This window comes from Dromaius novaehollandiae, chromosome 13, assembly GCF_036370855.1.
Source record: "Dromaius novaehollandiae isolate bDroNov1 chromosome 13, bDroNov1.hap1, whole genome shotgun sequence".
NCBI classification, from domain to species: domain Eukaryota; kingdom Metazoa; phylum Chordata; class Aves; order Casuariiformes; family Dromaiidae; genus Dromaius; species Dromaius novaehollandiae.
In genome coordinates, this window is record NC_088110.1 from 21,315,201 (window position 1) to 21,339,594 (window position 24,394).

General features: G+C 46.6%; 1 protein-coding gene across 3 annotated transcripts; it reads left to right on the top strand.

The window, feature by feature from the left end:
* The first annotated feature begins 3,624 nt into the window (after positions 1-3,624).
* On the top strand, positions 3,625-20,066 carry WFDC1 (WAP four-disulfide core domain 1). 3 transcript variants are annotated; one of them, XM_026092598.2, is made up of 7 exons: positions 3,630-4,132; positions 9,649-9,844; positions 10,481-10,564; positions 13,079-13,219; positions 14,949-14,990; positions 16,288-16,362; positions 17,320-20,066. In XM_026092598.2, the coding sequence occupies exons 1-6, from the start codon at positions 3,986-3,988 to the stop codon at positions 16,344-16,346; spliced, it is 669 nt and encodes a 222-aa protein (XP_025948383.1). In that variant the 5' UTR covers positions 3,630-3,985; the 3' UTR covers positions 16,347-16,362; positions 17,320-20,066. The 3 variants fall into 3 exon arrangements, with proteins under 3 accessions (XP_064375823.1, XP_025948383.1, XP_064375824.1); XM_064519754.1 differs by lacking the exon at positions 3,630-4,132 and adding an exon at positions 5,905-6,079; XM_064519753.1 differs by lacking the exon at positions 14,949-14,990 and having other exon boundaries at positions 3,625-4,132.
* Positions 20,067-24,394: the final 4,328 nt, after the last annotated feature.

Genomic DNA, 24,394 nt, shown 5'->3' on the forward strand with positions numbered 1-24,394 from the left:
GGGATAAAGCTGTCCTGCAGATGGCTTGTGAAGACACAGCCCCACCGTGGGACAACCAGGAGAAAGAAAATCCAGAGAAGCTGAGAAATATATTGCCTTTCCAGTGTATCCAGTTTTTCCTAGCTCTATAAAAAAGATAAAACCCTCTGCCTAGTGTCCAAAACAAACTGAAGGCAGAATCATGCGAGGACTGGAACTGGGTGGTATGGCGAATTAGCTACTGACCATGAGGTTAGTGCACTCAAGTGAAGGGCCCTGGCCTAGTCTGCAGCACTGATAAGTCCAGCAGTTTGGTCATGCAGACAGGAGAACATCTAATCTGGGCTGTGCTGATATTGTGTAAACCGAGTCTGTGATACCAGCTAGGCAATGAGGTGAGAACATGCTTGGGAAGAGCTTGGGTCTTGAAGGCTCAGCAATAAATCAGGCTGGGCTTAGTAGCTTGGCTACCCTGCTATTCCTGCAATCTTGGAGTGAGCTTGTATATCCATATATATATATATGTGTGTGTAGATGTGCTGCAATGCTCAGCAAATAGCCTAGTTTGCGCCTCAGTTTCCCCAAACAAAAATAGGGATAATCCAGTCCAGGCATTGCATGTGGTCCTTTGAGAAGTTAAAACGAAAACTGTTGTGCACGAGGCCTAAGTATTATAATACCAACATGCGTTTTTATGTAAAGTCCACACCAGCTGCTGCAAGGAGGAGATGCAGGAGGATTCCCACTTTTTCAGCATACAGTCCATGAACTATAATGTACAGACTCTTGTTTCTCCTGGGTAAACGTCAAAGCTACATATCTGCCGAAAGAAAGGCTAGTAAATGGTTTTATGTACTAGCTATTAATCTTTAGAATTAGTTGCTCCAAAACCAGACTGCAAGTATATGAAACAAACAAAAAAATGAAATTAGGGAGATTTATCGAGAACAGTTGTTGTTTCATGCTGTTTGGGGTTTCAGCAAGAGAACAGATCAGCGAAATATCAGCACAAAGGCGTAAATTAAGTGGGAATACTCTAATAAAAAGCACTTGTTTATTCTATGCAACCAGCCCTGTCATTTGTCACCTTACAGCACAGGAGCCAGGACGTTAGTGGTAGCTCCCAGTTGTGCCTGAAAGATGCTTCGTCAAGGTGCAGATATAAATAATTGCAACAAACAGGGGAAATTTGTTCTTAAAAAGAATTGGAGACATCATGTTGTGTGAGACAAAGCTCTGAGCAACAACAAATAAAGCCACAAATAGAAGACTCAGAGCAGTGATATGGATGTACTGGACTCTCAGCTAAAGCTGCCTCAGTGGGTCTGTCACAACTGCTGCCCAGCTGCTGATTTCAGCCAAAATGTAGGCGAGTTTGGGGTGGAGATGACAGTGACTTGTAGGTGCTGAGCTCTGCCTTTGAAGCTAACACTTTGGTCATTAGAGAGTCACTTTGCGTAGCCTTGGACTGAATCGTGAACGTGAGCTGGCCCTCACTGAATGCGGAAGAAATGCGATACCCTGAGGGAAATGGCCCGTTTAAAGGAAAACCAAGAAAGAACCTGTTTTAAAAGTGTGAGCACAGTTCTGGGAGAAAGAAAAACCATCCGGACGGTGTAGAGCACGTAGCAGGGACTTGGAGCTGGGTTTTCTGCTGATACGCTCTTCTCAGCAGGACGGTGGCAGGGAGGTGAAGCCTGTGCGCCTTGGAGGGCTCTTCAGCTCCGGTGGCTCCCTGGCCTGGTCTGTGCCTCAAACACTGGTGGAGTGAGATGCCCCAATCCTGTCAGCCCCCCCAAACCCTGCCCACACCATGAGGACCAACTATCACTGTTACTGCAGGAGCAGCCTATGGATCAAGCAGTGATAAAAAATACACAACCCAAAGCAATATATGGTCATTGCATCAATGAGTTGTGATTAACTGCTGTCACCTCTCCGTTACCCAAGATAACGAGGGCTGAGATAGCCTGGAGAAGGGCGAACAGCCAATAATACTCTTCCTTTCTAGCAAACTAATGGAGCAAGCAGCAATCCTTATAGATCCCTCTGAGAGGTTTGCTGGAAGGACACTCCTGTCCTTTGGGAGGCCGATGACTTCCACACACAGGCACCACGACACGGTGCAGCATCTGCCGATCCCAGGAGGGCCTGCACGGCATGCCTGCAGCTGGGAGAGAGGTTTAGGGGAGAGAGGTGACCTTCTGTGTCCCAGTTTAACTCTTCCTTCTCTTTCCTCGCCCTTCTTCCCCAATTTTCCTCCCAGAGCAGCAGTCCGTGCTTGGCTTTTCTCACCAGTTAAGTTCTCTGGCATCAAGTAAGCAGCTTTTGTTGCTAAGGAGCTTCCTACAGCAACAGAGATGTGGACAGAACTGTCTCAAAGCCCAGTTCCTGTTGGAAACCCTTTAAACCTCTTATCTCTAAATAATTCAAAGGTATTCACTTAAGTACAGAGCTTTTGAAACCTGAGTCTCACTTGTTCTTCAGATTCCCATCATCATATTCCAGCACACTTGAAGAAGAAATCCTTTGGCTACCAGCTACCTGCTGCTATTGACACTTAGGCGTGGCTCAAAGTGACTTATCACAGCTTTCAGGTATAAGGAAGAACTGGAAGTTTTCTGCATATTTGTCCACAGAGTACTGACCTGTGCAACACTCCTGTGCAGGCCCATCTTGCCGGAGTCATGCAGTAAATCCAGTGCGTCCCGCAAGCCTCCACCCTGCTCTGCCTGGGCTAAAGAGTGGAGCTGCACAGGGTAAACCAGAGGCAAGCAGGACTTAGTGCTCAGATGTAGCATAACTACGCGGGTCCGTTTCTTCTTTCATCGCAGGTGGGATCTGATGGAGGCTGAAATGGAGCAGATGGCTGATGGAGGAGAAATTCTTACAGAAGGTAATAAAATACCCATCCTCACCTTTGCCTCAGGAACAGCATGTGATTGAAGGCTGAGAAAGTAATATGTATACATTATATACATATATATATGTAGGCGTATATGTGTGTATATATATACACATATACACACACACACACACGCATACATACACCCGTAACAGTTGCCCTGTTCTCTTCTTTTTTCTTCGGCACCTGCTTTTGGCCCCTGCAGGGTGCTCGATGCTTTCAGTCGGATGTCATGAGGTCATTCTTGTTCTTGAGGCACTTGGGTGCCTGCATATTCACGTAGGTGTCCAACACCCTGCGTCCAGTCTCCCGTCCGTCCCATTGTCAGGCACAGGCTGACTCATGTCCCCTTCCTCACTTTCCATTTGGTCATGTCGTTTCCAAAGCACCTTCCTTCCCTGTTCCCCACCCATGCTTATGGATTGTGTTTACCCTAATGGCCACATCTTCCCCTTCTTCAAAATCACTTGCAGAAAGTTAATGTCAACTTGGTTTAATTAAAGCCTCTGCATGTTTATCATGTTTTTAAGTCACTTCCATCAAGCAGTCTTCATATGAAGTTATCACTTTGTCAAAACATGATCCAAAACCACAGCTCAGGGCACAGAGGGAAGCACATAAAGGGAGCCCCGAGTTGCTCAGAAAGTTTTGGTGAGCTGTATGCTAGAAGCTGCCAAGCCCACCCCTCCAAGACCTTTATTTCCCCCTGCGGCAGCTGTCATCTGATCCCACGCCTTGGCTTTGAATGGGGCTCTCTGAGGATGCCAGATGTTGGGAACAAAGGTCTAAAAATAATCTTTCCAAATAATCTTTCCATCTATCATTCAAGAAGAGCATGTGCTTTGTGTGAACATGTGAGCTGAGAACCTGATCTAACTTGGAGTAAGGAAGTTCAACAGCAGCTTCTGGCTTCTGCTTGTGGGCTCCTTTTTTTTTTTTTTCTCTCCCCTTTCCCTTCCCAGAAGCTGCGCAGCAAAAAGCGGCTCTCTCCAGCGATCAGCCCTCGCTCTCCCTCCCTCTCCGTCTCCCTCCCTCCCTGCCAAGGCTGAATCGTCTGGATCCTGGAAAGCTGGGCTCCTTGTTTGGTCTCTCATTGGGAAAATGGATTCGAGGGCGCTGTCAGAGATGCATTTCTGTAAAAAGATCATCGCTGCAGCCTTGTGTGTCTTAGTTTTACTCCCAGATTCGGGCTGTGCAAGGAATCTCTGGAAACGTGCTCTACATCTGAAAATGACGGAAAAATATGATGTGAGTAGCCAACAGTGGGGCTGTTTTGGGGAGCTGGGGGTGTTTGCTGTGAAATGGGGGGTTTTCTTTATACGCAGTGTGTCATTTTTAGCATAAGAAGTGTTTGAATTTGCAGTCTCTCTCTTTGTAACAGGGCTGCACTAAGTTTCCCAGGCTGTACTAAACTTTTGCCACCTAGCTGCTGCAGTGGGAAACTTGTAGATAAAGGCACGCTTCAGCCCGCGAGAAATACATTGGTGTTGCAGGGATCACTGCTTCTCCTAGAAAATTCGTAGAGCAGCAAGAGAAGCCTGAAGGGAGAAAGGGGGGATGTGGCTGTGAGTATCAAAACCTACATATGTGAGACTAAGTTTACTAGAAAGAAGATGCTGTGCTTCACTGCTTAGAGCAGGGAGCAGGGTTGCCTGCCCAGTTCCTCCACTGTCTTTTTGCGTAAATTTGGGCAAGTGCCTCCAGCGCCCAGTGAGAACGTGTGCTGTAGGGACAGCAGATAGTGGCGTTCCCCAGGGTTGTGTAAATCACTGGAGCACCGAGGTCTCCAGAGGCACAGTGTAACATGCCCATCACACTCGTGGCTCTGCCTTCCCCGGCTCAGTCCCCGGCGGTGGCAGCTCCCGGGTGGTCCTGAACGCTGCCACACTAGTTCCCACCTCTGCTGTGAGTGGAGAAAAGGATGGAGCTGAATCGCCTTCTGCTGTGGGCCAAAAGAGCCTGTCAGAGATCTCCACGGAAAAAAAGGAAAAAGACAGGAAAATAATTTACTAGCTTGACATTCAGGACCTGCTGTTTAAAAAGGAAAAAATAAAATTTGAGTTAATCCACTAAAGTCCCCTGAGAAGCCGGCACTGACCCAAGGCTTTTGCCGCCGGAACGGCTCAGGCAGGAGCGCAGTCAGTGGGCTTTGCTGTGCTCGGGTGGGATCGCACCTCCAGCCACTGCGCGTCCCCGAGCAGCCTCGCAGCGGGGCTTTCTTCACCTGCTTTCTGCAGCCCCCTGCAAAGGCTTTTCGTTTAAAATGGAAATTTTTGGCCCGTGACATCTGGAGTGATCTGTTTGGGAACAGATGCATTTGGTTTGCGTAACTCCTGACTCAGAAGTGTGGCACGTGTGTTTCACCTGCGCTGAATGAGATGAAATACGGTGGTTTGGTCTCCTTGAAGTTTTGCAGCAAAGTTGTACTAACATTTTAAAGGTACGCAGTTATTTTCCAACAAGAAATTTGCTTCATTTCAGTCCCCTTTCAGACAGAGTATCTTCTGGTTTCTATTTTAACTGGGAGATGATGAAGTGCTAAATCACTGATTGGAAAATGTGTTTAGTAGTGTGTTCTTATGCCATTTTTTAATGTAAAGCTCAAATTCAGTAGGAGCTATAAATTAAATGACCCAGAGAGGTAGAACAGGAGTAGAACAGGTATTTACATGTTGATCTTCAGATAATGTGTTGTATAAAGGCACGGAGCCCGCTCCCCTAAGGATATATCCTCTTCTTTCAGCGTGCCGTTCTTCAAAGGAATGTTTTCTCTGGCAGCTATGGATCCAGGTGCTACTGATCTGGCAAACTCAACTAGAATTGCTCATATTGACAGGAACATTTTGTCTAGGGAAAACAGAAAATGCCTTTCTTTTTCCTTCTCCTTAAAAGCAGTCCGCTCTCCTTCCCCCCGCAGCGGATTTGCGAGTCGCTTGGATAGGGAACAGAGGGAGGTACTGGCAGTGCAGTGCGGCGTTACGGGAGATGGGCCGCGGACATCCCCGTGGGACCCCCACGATGACGTGGGCAAGGTCTCTGACGAACACGCTCTAGGAGGAGGTGGGGGGAAGGACGTGAACTGAGAATTACCTTGTCCGAGTCCAAGAAATGGCAATCCGCAGTAGGAGGAACCCGTCCCCCAGGCTGGTAGCAGCAGAATGACGAGGAGGAATGACGATGAGGAACTGGCTTGAGGTCTGGGCAGGAGTGGTTCATTACTGACTTTGATGAAGACTGTTGGTTGGAGAAAAAGGGTCAAGGGGGAGCAGAGAAGGGAGGGGAGGGAATGGAATAAGAAGAAAAAGCTTGAAGTCACGGTAGGATGGAGGAACTGGGGTTCCAGCTGTTAGCAAATACATGTATTTTACAGTCGGAGGGACACTCGTCAGGTTCAGTGATTGCAGTTGGTGCTCCGCAGCCCCCTGCACAGTCTGTGGACTACTTCCAAAGCACGGGGGGGGGGGGGGGGGGGGGAAGCCAGCTGAGCAGAGCAGCGTGCTGTCAGTGGGCTTGCGTTCATTACAAAGAACTTTTAAAAAGACTGGGTAACCCATACCTGGAGACAACCTTAAGCAGGCTGTTTTGTGAATGAGGGAATCTCATTTCCCACTAGGATTTTAGCATACATAAAGCAATGGCAACAGTTTTATTAGATCAAATTTGCAAAAATATTTTCTTGGCCATGAGGTTTTGGAAGAAAGCGATTCAGAGCAATAAGTGATCAGAGAGAAAGGGCAGGGAGGTCATTAGGTACAAAGTGATTTGGCTGAAAATTTTACGTTGTTCCTGAACGGAAATCTCATTCTTTGAGCCAACTGTTCATTGTAGTTTGGCCTTCTTGGTGTGTGAATCATTTGTGAAACAACTGCATTAACTATTTTTTGATGTATCCGTCATTTGCCAGTATTATTTTGGTCCCTACGTTTCAGTCTGTAGCTGACATTGCAAATAATAGAACAGTGAACTGTGACCTTCCAGTATGAACATCGCCAGGAACAAGAAGACCTATTGAAACGTTTGGAAATATTTGCTGTTAAATGCTATCTTATATCCCCAAATTATACTTGGTCCAAGAGTTTTCTGGATTTAAAGACCAACAAAAACAAATAAGTTGTATTTTAAATATCTTCACTTTAAAAACACGTTGGTTCAAAGCTGGAGTGTTTTCAGCTTTTTGAAGAACGGGGATAATGTGTTAATGGGCAGCTTGTCACTTTAAAATTCAAAACATCATCAAAATTTTGAAACAAATTTTTTCATACCTGTCCAGTGCTTCAAACAGCCCATCAATTCATTGCAAAACAGGCTCACTGCAGGGTTTTTGAGCAGTTTCTTGTTCAGTGCTTGGAAACAGCTGAGGAAAGAGCAGAAGGAAAAGCTTTACCCATATTAGGGCCTGGCTGATACTGGGAACAGGGCGTGAGGCTGTCATTTGTAGAAGTATTAGGAATCAAGGGATTTTTTTTCTCTCTCTGTCACACACACACGTTATTTACCAGCTGTAAAAATAACCAGGATTGCATTTTCCTTAACATACACCTAGTTCCATAAAGCAAAACTTTAAATCATTCCGAGTTTGCTCTATATCTCCTACATAATTTTTGGCTGCATCTCGCAGCGAAACCAGGCGTGTGAGAAGGTTCGCTGCTCTCTGTTTCCCCCTAGCTATTGCACGGAGCAACGAGATTCGCTTCGATGAAAGAACAACCCCGTTATCAGTGTGATTATACGCTGGGTACAATACGCAGCAGACCATGGAAGCAAAATTTCTCACATCAGCAGCACAAATGTACATCATTATTTCTTTTTGTGCCCCTCAGAACTGCCTTCGTTTTCTGCGTTGTGAACTAAGCCGAGTGAAGGGGGAATTAGGTTGTTTTCCCAGTTTGCGATAACTGGTTACTGCTCGGTTGTATGGAGTGGCACAGGCCACCGGCCACGGCTGGTCCCCAGGGTGGGGGACCCCAGGGGATGCAGGCAGTCCCCGGCACCACGTGTCCGTAGCTGCAGGGGGGGATCCAGCTGGGGAGAGGAAGGCTGCAGGGACCTCCCCGAAATCAGGGACTGTTGCTGCCCTGTGGTGGGAACACCCCAGTGAAGGGCTCATGATGAAAAGAAGACAGGAAAGGGAAAGGGAAAGAAAAAGGGAAGGGGAAAACCGTATTTTGTGCCCAAAACATGCATTTCAGAAGAAGATGACTGCATAACTTGGAGAAGAAAAGGAGGAAAAATTGCAAAAAGAGAGTGACAGATAAAGGAGGGCAAAGCTTTGGCAAGCCACTTTATTCTAGATCTGAGTGACAGTCAATATTTATTCCCTGTAGTCGCCACCCTGCTGGGTGTATTCAGACTACCAAGGGAGCGTTCAGCCGGTGGATTTTGGATGTCTGTAAAATGCCTCCTTGGGCCTCTCCTAGGACATTTACTTGGACAGCACCTGTGGCAACGTGCTGTTTCGCAAAGGCAACCGTGCTCCACAGGAGCTGTTCAAGTGTGTCAACGATGAAGATGTAGCAGCACCTAGATAAAGAAGGATATTAGCCTCACCCCAAATTTCTCCGCAGCCTGATAGTGAAATTTCCTAGAGAACCCCTTGAGGACAGTTGCACCACACTATTTCTTGCAATAACAAGCCCAGTTGTTTATCAGTGATTTTGAAACACAACAGTGATGAGTCCAAGTATATACAGGGACTCAAGCCAAACAGCCTGGCAGGGAGCGCGTGGCAGCTCTCGCTTTGTACCTTCGGCTAGATGCTGATCTCTGCTAAAAGCACACACTCAAGATCTCTCTTTTGATTTGGCTAGAGCTTATTAGTGTGGATTAATAAATCTGTGCACTGAATTTTGCCCTTTCTGAGTACTGTATACTGCTCTGGGGGATGGAGCTCAAGCCTGGAGATGAATCGTTTGGCCACAGGTGAGAAAGGAATAGGCTTGGCTGATTCACCAGCTTCCCTCTGATGGAGGGAGTTGGCTGCTCGCTAAAATGCCGTCAGTATGAATCATATTGTCTAAATGTCGCCTCTTATAAATGTTTCTGGTAAAATCCTGGGCCTGTTAATCCACTTTAAACCTCCCATGTCATTTTGGTGTGCAATAAACAGCTGGGCTCTTTCTGCTGTAGTTGGTCACGGTCTCATTTTCCTTTTGATTAAATTGCTGTCACCCACACAAAGCCTACACAGATCATATCATGTTTTAGAAAAGGTCTTTAATTAAACAGCCCAGGACCTCATATTGGAAAGCCTGGAAGTGTTTGCACCTCTTCCCTCTAAGTGCTGGTCAAGGAGAAGGTGACAGAGGGAGAAAGAGCCTGTTCAGGAGATAGTCACTGCCTGGGACATTAGCGCCAGGGCTCTTTGGTGACATAACCTTAAAAAGTGCAATGGCATTTTTTCAACCATGGAAAATGTTTTGCCATGGAAATGTTTTAAGGTGATCATCATGATGATGCTTGGGATATTTCTCTCTGTTTCCAAGACCAGCGCAAAAGTCATCTTAGGGATTTTCACCTCCTCATTGCCATTACAATACTGTTAATTACAAAATTAGGCCCACAGCTCGTTTTATGTTGCCAAAGTACTGTGCTAGGTACAAGGTCATGTAACTCTCCCGTCAGTGTATCGAAGGCAGGGCCGGGGGAACTGAATAGTTAATTCTCCTGCTTGAAAGCTGCTGGGAATTCCCTCTTCTGTTGAACTAGTGGGATGTTTGGTATTCGCCTTATGCCAAACTTTTGTTTCCTTTTCTTTTCTTTGCAAGGATTATGAGTACCCTCTTCATTCTCACAGTGCCCACTACCAGAAGAACGACCGCTGCCCCCCACCGCCCCAGACCTTGCCCGACCGAGCCTGCGAGGTGCCCAGCTGCCGATCAGATTCCGAGTGCGAAAGGCACAAGCGTTGCTGTTACAACGGCTGCATCTATGCCTGTCTGGAGTCCGTACAGCCACCGCCAGGTAGGGTGGACCCAGCGATCCAGCTGCAAGAGAGAGAAATGTCAAGAGACATGTAGAAATCATGGTAGTCTGTCCCCACGTGCGTCTGGCCACGGGTAGGACGTTTCAGTGTGAGTCAAGGATGAAAGTTCAGTTGCGTAGCTCTGATTTCCTGGAGCTGAAGGTGTGATGAGTCTTGAATCAAGAGAGTGGAACTGATCTATGATCAGTGGCTGCTGCAAAATTTCTGCCAGTACAAATGGCAGAAATCTTTTGATGCCAGTTCTTTTCCTGGGAATATATATTCAGGAAAAGAAATAACCCCCATCTGAGGAAGTGCTCATTGAAGCCAGGCAGCTACAACCGTCTCATCTCATCCATGCCATGTGAAAAGAGGATGAGAAACAACAGTTGCTTTGGCCATTAAGACACCAGGATCTTGGGGCCCTGGATAACATCCACGGTTGTTTCACCGCTGGGACAATGGGAACATGAATACAAATATCTTGCTACAAAACTGCCAGCCAGATCCATCCTTCAGGAGCCTGGCAGCCTCATCATTGGCTCTTACAGAATAATCAGTGACTTTTTAATAACTATGTGTTCCGGGGCTGTTTCTCCTTGACTATGTGGTTTGCTTGTTTCTATCTTTTACAGTTTTAGACTGGCTGGTTCAGCCCAAACCCCGCTGGTTGGGAGGAAACGGGTGGCTTTTGGATGGCCCTGAGGAAGTCTTACAAGGTACAGTACATTTGACTAAGTGTCTTCTCTGCAATATGAGTAATTGAACACTGTTACACAAAAGGCACTAGTTTGGAAAGTGATATATTCATCACCTACAGGGATGTGATTGGAGCTGCTGGTATTTGTCTGGAGTTTCCATGGAATTAACCCTGTGTTGTGCAAGAGTTTCTCGGGCTGTAAATCAGTTGCTTTTTATGGATATGGCTGGAAATCCTGACCTAGGATAGCCTGATCAGATGTGCCAAACCAGCACAAAATGCCCACACAGGGGAAAGCCTGGAGACGGCAGAGCACTAGGAATACTCTACAGAACTGAATTTTTGTCCTTTTTTGAAATAAGTAGAAATATATCCTTTTTAGAAAAAAGCTTTGTCAACATACATAGATTTTCTGCCAGCTCCCTGATAGCCAGTGGGCAGACTTGCATTTGGAGGTGTCCGGATCCAAACAGGCTGCCTCAGGATGAGGCCTCCACTGTTTTCCAGTTCCTTGTGCCTGAACGCTGCTCGAAATGAGAGCCCTGGCAAGCTGCTGTGAAGATATGTCACACTGACATGGAGCTAGGAGCATCAAAGCCTGGGGAACGCTGTTCAGATTGGGCTTCTCGGGTTAATTCCGTATAGAAGTATCTTTTAATTAATTTTTTCAAATTCTGCAAAATGAAAAAAGGAATGTGTGGGGAGAGGAGAAGAGGATTTTTCTTCTGCAAGACACCCCCGGTCTGTATGGCTGACGTTTTGGATTTCTTCACAGAAGAGCTATTCCAGCTTTTGATCAGCTTTAGTCAGACACGGGTAGTGCCAATAAATTGCCCTCTCTGGAAAACTGGTCTCAGCCAAGAGCTCCAGGCTGTCCTGAAGCACTGTTTTGTGCATGCAGAGACAGTCGAGCAGTTGGAATGGAAAGTGAGCGAATTGCCCGTTAAAGATAGAAAGCGCAAAAGGCCATGCAGCAACAGGTTTGTGAGCACAGCACCAGTGCAGAGGTGACATCAGAGCTTTCAAAGTGACCGTCATATTGCAGTTAAAATAGAAGGGCTTGGCTGTTTTATGTGGCTCTCTGAAAACCTCCAGAGCAGAGACAAAATTGAGCGCTTCTGCCCTTCTTTCAGATGCCTAAATTGCAGTTGTCAGTGCATGAAATTTTGATTCGTGTCAGAGTGAAGTTATGAGCCAGGGATGGATTGCAAACACCTAGAAAGGCAGCGCAAGTTTGACGTTACCCTCAAAGGGCAGGATGCCAGGCTGAGAAACCGCAGGTGCCATTCACGGCAGGAGGAGATCAGCAGCTGGGAGACACCTTCCCTCTAAGTACATAACTGATCCTTTAAAAAGTGAGATCTGAGTTCCAGTCTTGCCTGAGCCTCTAGGAGATCAACAGGGAGATCCAGAACAAGTTGCCTTGCCATCTGCCTCAGTTTTCCACAATACAAAAGGGGCAGAATTATACTCTTCTCTTTTGTAAAGGCTTTGAATTCCAGTAATGAAAAAATCTTCTAAGAGTTATAGTATTCCTGGCCAGGATTTCTCTAATGTCCAATCTTACACAGATAGTACCAGATTCACTGAACCCTGGTTCTCATCTGTTATGGAAACTCCTAGTTCTTCAAGGGAAAATGCTGCCTCCAGCTCACTGGAGTTGCACTGACAGAAATAAGATAAAATAGGTCCCTTCTCATCCATTCCTGTCATGCTTATATTATTTGGTCTTATTTTATCACCTTTATCACAACTTAATGGAGCAATTAGTGGAATAAGAACCATCAGTCATGGCATCAGACTTACAGCAGGAGCCCTTAAAATTAAAATCCCAGCAAATGAAGGGGGAGTGTCCCTGCATAGTCTCTGCATTTAATGTACACAAATACTGCCTGTGAGTCCTGCTTTATTTTCTTATTCTGCTCCACACTTGCGAGATACCAGGGGTCAAGGCAATCAATGCCTATGTTTGTAGCAGGGGACGGTACTGCCTGACCCCATGGTGAGTCACATCCGAAGTTTAAATTCGTCAGTGAGTGAATGGGCGTGGAGCAGAGAACAAAGTGGTAAACTCCAGTTTCGTGGTCACTTCTCCCTGATTCCTCACCCAGCCCTAAACGCTAATTACAACAGATTTACACCTGCTCTAATCAGAGGGAATAACAGCTTGGAGGGACCACCTGTCAGTGAGAACATGGTGGGCAGAGGTCATCTGCCTTCACTGCTTTCCAGCCCTCTCTCAGACCTTGCACAAAAGCTGTGGGAAGGGTGGCACTGGAGGTAACTGGGCTCTGCAATGGGATCTGCAATCCCCATTTTGGGGTAGACAGGTCATTTTTTTATGTAAGGTGTGAACTGCTTCAGCTGTGCTGCCAGGCTTCTTTGGATGTGTCAGCTGTTTGGTATCCTTGCTTGGAAAGTAATCTGAGATCTTCTCTGGGAGGAGATGCAGAAGGGGGTGGCCACATTGCCACGCTGTGGCTGCCTGCGGGTGATGAAGGTGAGGTGTATGACCTGCAGCCTTCTCTTCCAGCGGAGGCCTGCAGTACCACTGAGGACGGCGATGAGCCTCTGCATTGCCCCACTGGATACGAATGCCATATCATCAACCCTGGCAACACCGCCGAAGGAATCCCTAACCGGGGCCAGTGTATCAAGCTGCGGGGAAATCCAGGTCAGCTGGCTGGAAATCACCCTTCTTTTCTTGTTCTGTCATGCAAAAGCAGTAAGATATGGCTCGTTCACTGGCTGCAAAGCAGATCTGGTGGTACATCTGGCCTTGTGCGCTTCCCAGGTTTTGGGGCACCCCAGCGCTCCAGGCAGCTTACAAACACCAGTGCCTGCACCAGCTCTTCATTGCCTCGGGGGTACATGTGCTTTGAAACCCAAATTTCTCTGCTTCCAGCACTGGCAACCATGTGATGTAGCTAAATTACTAAAAATATAAATGGAGCTCACAAGGCAAAAATTCATAGCTAAGTGAACACTGCATAAATGCCAGGGCAAAAAGCGACCTTACCAAGGATGATTAGGTGCCAGTATGTCATTGGAGACACTTGAGGCCATCTGTTTTTGTGGTTTATAAGGAGTGTCCTCTGTGAGCTGTATTACCTGATCAAAACTCCAGAGCCCCAAGACAATGTAAGGTTACAAAGAACTCCACTGAGTAGTGGCAAGCTATATGTAGGTGATGCCCGGACATTAAATCAGACCTTTGACAAATATAGACGGGACCATCGGAGCAGCAGCTCTCTGCCTGGGCACCCTTAAGGAGCTGCGCTCTTGGAGGAGGTGTTGAACGACTGCTGATGTGGGAGATGCTGGACCGTAGGGAGGGCTCGGCGGTCCTGGGACTGGGTCCCCCTGCCACCGCTAGCCTCAGTGAGTGAATGCTGGCTGTGAATCGTCCCAGCCTGCAGAAATCGGCCTCGCCTGGCTGAAGTCTCTAATGCTCTTGGCAGCGGCTGAGCTATGTGAAATACCCATGGAAGGGGACACCATATGTTTGTCCCCTCTGCGATAGTGCAGGTAGAGCGGGTAGGAACCTGCATGTCCCTTTATTAAGCTGCACAGTAAATAGAAATATTTATAATATTACTACACACTTCATTAAGCAGTGTAAGTCTCAAATTCCAATTCTGTCTTCAGACCTTGCTTAATGCATCCAAAACATTATTCTCTTGTTTCTATAGACACATTTGCCCAATAAAGGAGCTCCTGTTGGCCAAACTATTTTCCAGAATATGCTAGACTAGGCTACAAGTCATCTTAACTTAGAGACATGAGAGATGATTTTTGCCATTTAGTCACTGTAAAAGCCAAGGGAACTATCAAACCAGATCTCTGAACTGTTTCTTTAAAAGACTAAGAAATTTTCCATTTTTAGCTTTTAGGCCTTTTATTTTCTTCTTTTGTTTCTTTTCCCTTAAAAAGTCCCTAAGAAGTAGTGTAATGTATATCACTATAGGTATTTCTAGAGCTAAAGGTGTTTCTGAGAGCTTAAATAGCAGTATAAATGGTGAACAGAAAAGACCAAACTGGAACTTGAACTTTGCAGGACACTAATAGATGGTCTGATGTTGTGCATAAATTTTCTTTAATTTCAGAAAAATCCGGGATTCCTTAACTGATAACTCCCAGAAAGAACACAAGCTTCTAGTGATTGGCAGTTAACCACTGGCAGGGAGAGTGAGCTGTAACTGCGTAGTTCAATAATCTAAACAGTTTTATAGGAAGTTTATAGCAGCCTATCTCTAGATCTCTGCGTCAGCTGCAGAGATCCTCTGTTTTCATACCTGAGGTTATTATTCCCATATCTGTAGTTTATCTGTGCTATGCACAAAGCTTAACACACAGAATGAAGGCTGACTGGATGTGTTCTCATTACGTACCTTCTTTTTCAGACGGACGTAACCTAAGGCATAAGTATTACAAGGAATATTTTGGTAAGCTATTGGCATGAAGTGTTTACTATTGCTAAGCTTTACAGTCATTGCATTGCTTAGAGGGAATTTGCTGCTTATGAAATGAAGGTCTGTGCATAGCGAAAGAGATTCTTCGGTCTCAGCTTTCCACGGCTTTGTCGAACGATCTTACTGTAGGAGGTGCAGTGCCCGGACTGGACTCTTGGACAGATATCGCCAGCTGTGACACACTGTGTTAAATGATGCAGCCTTCTCCTGGGGTCCTACCCAGGGGGTGAGAAATACCCAATCCAATACCCTTTGGTTATTTTTAAATAGATCTTTGGAGCTTTGGTCATGGCCTAGGTCTTCTTGCAGATGAACACAGAACTCAGTGAAGACAAGGTCTCTTACCAAGAGCTTTTGCTAAGAGTACTGGGATGTAGGATAAAAGAAGTGCAGAGCCCATTGAGTCAGGCCCTTGTTGTTATCTGCAACCACATCGGGTGTCAGGTCCCTCCCACAAACTGATAGGTCTCCAGGAAAGCTAGCTTTTCTGCCTCCCAGCTTCTAGTAGGACCATCTTCTAGAAACTCTCTGCTCTCGTGGCTAGGAAGCTCCTGATTTCCAATCTAAATGTATTCATGGACAAGTTATGAATTCAAAGTACAGATGAGAGAAAATACGTAGATACAGACACCGGGGGAGCAAAAGGGACTATCTTGCTCATCTAGAAATGAATCAGTCTCGGCACACCAGCAGCCTCTCATTTTTTATTGAAGGCACCATATCAATAGAGTTTGAAGGAGAGACTAGAGGAGGAATAGGAAATGACTGTGTAAATATTCATAGAGGAGGAAGCTGCTGGTGTAAAGGGAGAGCATGAGAGAAACTACAAGGTACATTCTGGTGAAAGCAAATAACACAGTGATGCAGTGAGTCTCATCAGAGTTGCCTCAAGGTCTTGGGAGGGTGGAAGTGTCGGTGCCTTCTTTTTTCCTTCTGCTCCACAGCTTTCATTTTGCTTGTCCCTCCTCTTCAGCTGTAGTTGCCCTGTACTAACTCTGGATCTGGAGGGGAGTGATCAGATCAGATTGGACGTGATATTCCAATCTAACTAGACGACATCTTTGATGTGACCAGAGTTACAAACAGCCACATTTGGCCAGCTTAGTTTAAGAAACTATAAAAGGATTTTCATTCCTCAGTCCAGCCTGCTAGCACACCTCTACCAGAAAACTGCTAAATATTGAGACCAGTAAAAACGTAGTGCTTAGAAATCCTTGTGAAATATTTGGCACAAACGTAAAGTCTAACTCCGCTGAGATTTGTTTTGCAGGGAGCAGTTCCAACAATGTGGTCGGCTATGTGAAAAACCAGCAGAAGCATTTGGGCTAATTGGAGGTGTTCCTGGGTAAGTGCCCTGAGAACGAGGGGACAGCTAGGTGAAACACTTGGTGCTTAGTATGCAATTATATAAAGAAATAGTTGTTGGAGGTGAAATTACCTCTCATCACAGAGCTAGCTTAAGGACAGCATCTTAAAACTATGTAGAGATGCATATCAGTCTCTGAACTGAGCTGAAACACCTGTGCAGACAAGTAGGTGGTGCTGGAAAAGTGTCTTAGGATCCTGTGGCATTGCAGATGGGTCTCTGCAAACTGTCCAGGGAGAAGTCTGTGGCTTTCCCATCTTTTCCTCTCTCCCCTCCACTTTTTATTCTGATTTCATAAAATGCACCTGATTTCTTTGAATAACCCTTACCTTCTGGGTCTTTAGAGGATGGAATGATTTTCAAGATGCAAAATAAATGCTGGAAAACTTTGTCAGTCTCACAAATTAGGAAAAAAAAGCCATTTAAATGGAGATTATCTTATCCAGATAGCATATCAGTTGGGTTTTGGGGGTGTTTTAGTTAATTCTTAGATGACATGTTTAGGGACTGATTGCAATAATGGTCAATTTTGCAAATACTTAGGCATATGGGTGACTTCAGGGGGTAACTTTTTGTGTGTCAACAGCTGCACTGAACAGTGTGGCTCACTCCTGTGCATAAACGTTGTCGTATCTGGCCAGACCAAAGCTAACTGAAAGAGCTCCATTCATTTTATCAGGCTTCGAATTGAGCAAGAGTGAAAATATTTGTTATACCAAAGATTCTGTCTTAAGATGGTTTTCTCAACACTTTAAACTCCACTCTAAAATAAACTTGAGCTTAACTGGCAGTCACTAAAACAAAGCAGTTAAGTATGTCCTTTCTGTGCTTACAAAAGGCCAACTGTTAAGATTACGTGGCTGCGTAAGGACAAGTTCTGCGCAAACATCCCAGGAAGCATAAATATTTTAATTCCTTTTTTTGTCCTTCATCCAGCTGGACCACTCTGTTAAGCAGCTTTCAAGGAACGATTTACCCACTAGTTGTCTGTTCTGGACGGATTCCGGTCCCCGATCTCCAAGAGCACATCTCCAGCGTTACCCTGCTTTGTGCCCACCAGTGCTAAAAAGACTTCACTCTGCAGGAAAAAGCGTGAGTCTAGATTTTAAGCCTATCGACAGAGGGAGAAATGTGATCCCCTGGAAGAAACCTCACCACTTAAGGGCTGTCCTTCTGCAGGCGAAGTGTGGATAGTGTCACGCTGGTCCCTGCAAGCCGCGGCGTCGTTATCAGGCCCTTGGACCGGAGCATGCCCTCGACGTGTGCTCGGTGGCCAACTTGGATGTGGCCAGTTCAGATTTCCCTATCACAAACGTAATTCGGTAGTATAACAATGGAGGAAGTGGTGTCAGAATCAGACCTGAATATTATATCCAAGTTGTATTAATTAAGCAAGACTGACACTGAAAGGGCTCCCTGGGTTGAATCCGGTCCCTGCCTATCTCAAACTGCTTCACGTAATCCTGCAGATTTCTTCTTTTCCTGTTTATGCCTGGGATTCACCAGATTTACACCCAGACTACAAACCTAAGCCTAAAATCTTAAGAATTGAGAAACTCTGAGCTAGGAGCAAAACAAATTTTATCACGTGTTTATCCAGTTACTTTACTTAAATTCCACAGTCTGGTGAGATGCAGATCAAGAGCTAATGTTCAAATAATTTTCTTCCTGCAATATCTAAGCAGTGAGAGACACAGACGTGGCAGCCTTTTTAAGTTGCTATTTTTAGCCAGCACAGTTTATACTCACAGAGTATCCATCTGTATTTTTGTACCTGCAAAACCTCAACGGGAGGACTGAAGTCTGGATATTTATTGCGCATATTAGAAGAGCAAAAGCACGACAAAAATGTGTGATTTAAAAAGATTGTCTGGCAGATGGGCAGCTGCTCTTTAGAAGTCCTGGCCCTTTATGTTGACTTCCACAAATCCTTAAGGATAAGTTATTTGTATCTGGGCCTTACAGCTTCTTTCAGATGCTTAGCATTATAAAATAGAAAACAAATTTTCTGTGAATGTTTTCCTTTACTGTGGCAGCTCCCTAAAGGGACAGTAACATTTTATTTTGATGTAGTTGTCAGAATCAGTAGGCAAAAGAAGTCATTTTTGCTCACTTGTTTAGTACATGTGTCCCTCTGCATTCCTAAAATTAGCATTTTGATATACAGAGTAGTAGTGGTGTGTGTAAATACCCAGTTCACAAATACAAACGCTTGCATTCACCCACAAACCATTTTTTTTTTTCCGTTCACCAAGCAGTTAAAGCCAAAGCTAAGGTGCTTATAAAACACTTGATACCTTGCATATGACGTTTGTGGCTGGAGAGACAGAAGATGCCAGACTGCTCTTTCTGTTTCCTTTCATCCGCAGACACATTCCTCGGTGCTTTACAGTGCACAGGAACAAATGAAGGGCTCCACCTTCCCCTGAATATCTCCATTTGTTAAACTCTGTGCATTTCTCTGTGCTTTTTTCCAAATTCTATGTGTTAAGTGCAACACTGTATTTGCACAGGCCTATTTCTAGAATATTATCATATACAACTTAACAGAATGATTTCTTAACTCCTCCTAAAAAGGCAGGAGTCCATATTTCATAGTGCCAGTCTTAGTTTAGACCAGGAGCTTGCGTTTTCTGGAGTGACAGTACTTGACATCTTAAAACACTGCAGCTTGTAATCAGAAATACAGGCCTTGCTCCCAGATGCTGCTCAGTGAAACAGCCTTTTTTTTTTTTGTTCAGCAATGTATTTTGCAGGAAAGTCAGATTCTGATTAAAATGAGCAAAGCTTTTCAGTCATTACTGCTGGTCACCAAGGAGTAAATGCAAAGTTGTTGTATTTTAGTATAAAACATTCAGAGTCTGAAAAACTGTGAGGATCCTGTTCAAAAACATGTTTTGAGCACGAATGAATTTACAAGATTAAAACTTCAGATCTCAGCCTAATCTTGCAAAGCATCCAAAAATATGCTTAATTTCAGTGGAGACGTTCTCTTCGGTGGCTGCTCTATCATAGCTGCAGGAAGCACTTACCTGACCTCCTTGCTGGATGGAATGGTAGAGATATTTTCTAATTACAAAATGAACTAAAAAGAAAAAAGGAAAGTTGGGTAATTAATAACTTGTTTGTGAATTTCTGTTTACCGGATTTTATCAAAGACATCCCCCTCCCTAGTGGTGCTATAATGTTTGGGTGCTATAATATTTGGGGTTTTGTTCTTTTCAAGTTCCTATTAATTGTCAAACTGAGAAACAAAATCTACAGAAGCAACTTGTATGAATGTTATGTTTTCAGCATTGAAGTCCATCGTACTTTGGAAAAAAAAATGCAGACCGAATTAATTCTCCTGATCTTATTTTTTCCAAAGAAATGGCTGAACATCAGTTATGAAGCACAGTAGGAAATCACTAATGTAGGGGTCTTTTTTAATGTTCCCATGTACACTTTAAAGCATGTTTGGTGCTACAGTAAACTTTCGGTGTATCACTGTGTGCTAGCAATGCTCGTGGGCTTCCGGATCCTCCAGCGTCGCAGCAGCGTCCGTGGAGCTGCTCTGCCCTGCGTCCGCTGAGGATCTGCTGCCCCGAGCCAGGCAATAGCTGTTTGTGCACTTGGTGTTCAGACGTGTACAGGTTCTGCAACTTTGGTGCTCAATAAAAAGTGTCCAGTATATTTTTCAACTATGCCTAGTTTGTCGTGTGTTCTTGGCATAAGCCTGGCTTTAAATTAAGTAAAAAAGGACAAATGTTTTAAATTTTCATCACTGGAAAAGCTTGGAGAACATAGGCACAGAGAGGCACAGGTCATATTTTCCACTGGAAGGGTGGTGACAGACCCCCTCCAAGATGCATCTGCCACTGCCAGTGTCCTCTCAAGATGGACCGCCTCCGTGGGTCAGAAGCTCACTCAGCTCTTGGCGTCTTCATCTCGCTTGCTCTCGGGGGAGCTGATGGAGAGTACTGTGAGGAGGGCAGCCTTCGCTGGGGACTTGTCCCAGCTACCTCCGTTTTCATCCATAAAATGCTGGTCACTACCGCAGGGGTTGGAGCTGTCAGCTCAGGTGCGTTTGCATTGCACAAGCAGCTGCTCAGATAGTTTTGCAGGAAACCAAGCACTGTTCAACCTGGCCTTGCTCAAAGGGTAGAAAAGCAAACTAGATCAGAGGTAAGCGGTGGGGCTGGTGTTCGCTGCAGGATACTGCGGCTGAAAGAAAAGACTGGTGCTGAGACGGTGTGCTGCTAAGCACTGAGTTTCTAGGTGCAGGCGAGACTTTGCCCTGCCAGCAGCTCCACCCATGCTGTTCTTGCTCTACTTGCTAGGCAGGTGCAGCTGGGAGTCCCTCTGCATCGATTTCCCATCTACCTTGAAACTGGAACAGAGGGGCAAAAAGCCCAAATGAGTAGAAAATGTCGGCACTTCAACTCAGACTTTTTTCACTCTTGAAGTAACTTCTGTGACCGTAACAAGGAGTCATTGCCGGGGGTCTGCACTGAAACGGCGGAGTGCATCTCTGGATCAGCAATCTACAGCATTTGCAGGTATGAGAATAAAGCAAAAAACCAAAACAAACAAAAAAAACATAATGTTGAGCTGTCTCATGCAGAGCTCCATTAAGCTCCATGATGGAGAATTGCTTTTGTTACACTGTGAAAGCTGTCCCATAGGTTCACGAGTAGAGAAGACATCTACCAGGCTGAGACAATCGATAGCAGCGTCTTTGGAGACTGGCAGTTTCTCTTCCCATCCTATACGGCAGGGATTTGTTCATTTATGTGGTGGTTTACTTCTCCCACGTCGCACTGCGTACTCAGGTTAGACTTTTCTCCGGAGATGCTGCCAGGTTAGCAGCTATCCTCTGTCCATGGCGAACTGCGACAGCAAAAGAGGCTCAGCTGGTCAAAACACTCCCCATGCCTCGTTCCTCTACCAGCAGAGGAGACCTGGGAGAGCAGCTAGTGAAGCAGTTTTCATTTTCAGAGTGGCTCCAGTGTTTCTAACCTCAGAAGAGATGTCCTGCTAGACTCACAGGATAGAGCAAGGCGAACTGAAAAGGATTTTTAACATCATTTGAAGACAAATAGGAAAGACACCTTTTGCTGGTCAGTATGTATTTCTGCCCATTATTTTCTCCTTGTTGTTACCTTTTTACATAGACGAAGTAGCAAGAACCATGAGAAAAGCTGTGGGTGTTTAAGTCACAAAACCCTGTTCTCTGCCACCCCTTGCTCGCATGCTGTGGGGCACGGCACGGCGTTGCCCTTTTCCCAGTTAAAGAGGTTTTTCCATCTGAAAGCTGTGCCCAGAAGCCTCCTTACAGGCAGGGCCGTGTTCCCGCCGGGAGCGGCGGATGCCTTGCACGGGTGGACACGCAGGACATGACCCGCTACGGACGCAGGACAGGGGAACTGCAGCAAATTCTGCCCACGCACCGGCGTGTTCTTCCCTCAGGGTGGCACAAGAGGAGCAGAAGTGCAACAACCCCTGGTTGCGGAGGAGGAACCAGGGACCAGAAACCCATGTGAGATACTGGTGTTACGCGGCCATCTCATGCCCATCGATGAAGGCTCTGTGCATGGAGCAGCCCTCTGGAGCACCGGGGTGCTGAGCCCTCTGCTTCGGCCACTTTTGGCCAAAAGAGCCAAACCTTCGTGCTGTCTTTTTAGTCTAAGATTACAGCTTCTTTGCTGTTATACCCCTTCCTAATAGGTATTTTTTATTTAAAAAAAAAAAAGTTTTTCCAAATAACCTACTCGGAATTGGAGTCTGACCCTGCCCTTCGTTATTCAGTCGGTGGTGACGGCTTTGAGGGCACATGTTTGCATCGCGGCAAAGTCTGCTCCTGACCCACAAGATGTTGAATAATTAGGGAGGCAGTAGCAGGGGGAGAAATCTTTTGTATTTAAAATCTTGATACTTCTATAGTTAGTTAAGCAGGAAATGCTATTGAATTACTGGATATGCTGTGTTATATCTTTAATAGTGTAAAAATTGTGTGTGTTATACCAGAATTAAGAAATACGGGTTGCATTAGGGCCACTTTCTTAACATTATCCTCCTTACTCTGTTCATTCCCAGCATTTTCTGAGCCATGAGATGGCCAAATACAAGAATCTCCCATAACATTTCCCAACAGACCAAAATCAGAGGCAGCAAGAAAATAAAACTTCAGCAATGCCACAATCTTGCAGAATGCATGGCGAGTCTTCAGAGATAACTACATTTTCTTTCTGTATTTATTCAACTGTATCGGTGCTAAAATGCAATATGCTGCTGCAGGGCTGAATGAACATAAAGGTGACAGATGTGGCCGTGGCCCTGAGCCCAAATAAAATCATTTCACGTGAAGCGCAGGCCTGCTGAATGGCAGACCAACACCTGTACTACCGTGCTGGTTGAGTCATGCCTCTCTTTCCTGTCCCTCTCGGTATTCTTGTCGTTGCCCTCGCTATATCACTTTGCCTCCCTAGTACTAGTATAAAAGCAAGGGGGTTGCAATTCCCGCACACCCCAGGTGCGTCTGGATGCGGCCCCCAGCCACGTGTCCACGTCACGGTTATTCCAGACTCTGTTCTTCTCTTTTGTTCTCTCCATCCGGAGCTGCCTCCGCTGCCACAAGCAGATTCAGCTCTCGGCCAAGAGGAGGAAGGTAAATAAGGCATCGGCAGCAAGAGCCTACTGCTCAATTAGCCGTGCCGTCGGCGGCGCTGGGCTAACGAGCCCCGTGGCGGGGACGGCGCGGTCCCGTGCAGCTCCCGCAGCGCACTGCCAGGGTGCTGGGGAGGGTGGCGAGGAGGAGGAGGAGGAGACCGAAGCGGCGCAGGGCCTCTTCCTCCCTGCGGAGAGAGGGGGGAGACGCTTTTCACCACTTTCCCATCAGGGGCGCGAGGAGCGATCCAGGCTGAGCCCGGGCCCGTGACTCCTGCCGACGCGCTCGGATGAATAGCAGAAGCTGTTTCCTCGCCAGGCCCTACCTGCCCTGCGTATCGAGGCGGGCGCCGAGCCAGCTGGCTTCGGCCCCGGTCCTTGCAAAGCCGCGGAGAGAAGGAAGCAGCTGAAAAGCATATGTGAGCGCAGAGATATTTCGCCACCGAGCTCCCACGCATCTCGATAAGGTTCAAATCGCTGTATCCCTCGGGGGGCTGGGCCCTCCTCCCGCGTTGCCAAGAGCCACAGCCCTTGCTTAACCCTGGGCTGGGCTCATGTACGCACTGCGAGTCGGCGCCCGGCCTTATCCCTTGAGCCCTTCCCGTGGGAAGGAGCGTTGCTCCATTGCAGCGATTCGGGAACTTCCTTCAGCCGCCGGCCGCAGCGCCGGGAAGGGGCATTTCTTAATCGGGAGCCGCGTGGGCTGCAAAGCCTCAGCCGTGGTCGCGGCCCCCATCGCTCCGGCTTCCCCGCCGCCTCTCAGAGCTCCAGGGGCCGCGTCGCGGGGCCACGTGTGTTTTCCGGAGCCGCCGGCAGCACCCGGCACGCGCAGACGTGCGGCCCCGAAACGGTCCACGGGAAAATCCCGCTCTGCTGGGAGCCGGCCGGGTCCGGGCTGTCGTGCAGGCGGGAGCCCAGCGCCTCGGCCCCGTCGGGGCACCCGGGCATCTCCGCGGCCCCGGGCCAGCCCTGGGGCATCCCAACATCACCGGGAAAAACAAAATCATGCATATTTTCCCCCTGCCTGGGAACGACATTTATTCCCTAAACCTGGTGAAGGAAAACCTTAATTTCGTGCTTTACGCCTTCAGGACAATTTAAGTGGATCACGTAGGACTTTACCTGGGGAGGAAGCGAGGTGCCCTGCCGCAAAGCACAGCACCATGTGCCCTGGCAGCTGCATGTAAATCTTTAAAAAGGATGTAATCGGTTAACTTCTGTGTCCGTATGTTAAGCTCCGTGATGAAAACGTTCCCCTCCAGCAAACGCGAGGGAATTTGTATTTTTTAACGGCAAACTCGCAGGTGGGCTCACCTTTGGGAGGGGCAGAGCTGCGCGGGATACGCGCGCTGCACTTCTGCTCCCT

Coding starts and splice junctions, on each gene's coding strand:
- WFDC1 (XM_026092598.2), top strand. CDS start 3,986: ATGGATTCGAGGGCGCTGTCAGAGATGCATTTCTGTAAAAAGATCATC. Junction 13,220..14,948: donor CAAGCTGCGGGGAAATCCAG/GTCAGCTGGCTG, acceptor CTTCTTTTTCAG/ACGGACGTAACCTAAGGCAT. Junction 14,991..16,287: donor GTATTACAAGGAATATTTTG/GTAAGCTATTGG, acceptor TTTGTTTTGCAG/GGAGCAGTTCCAACAATGTG.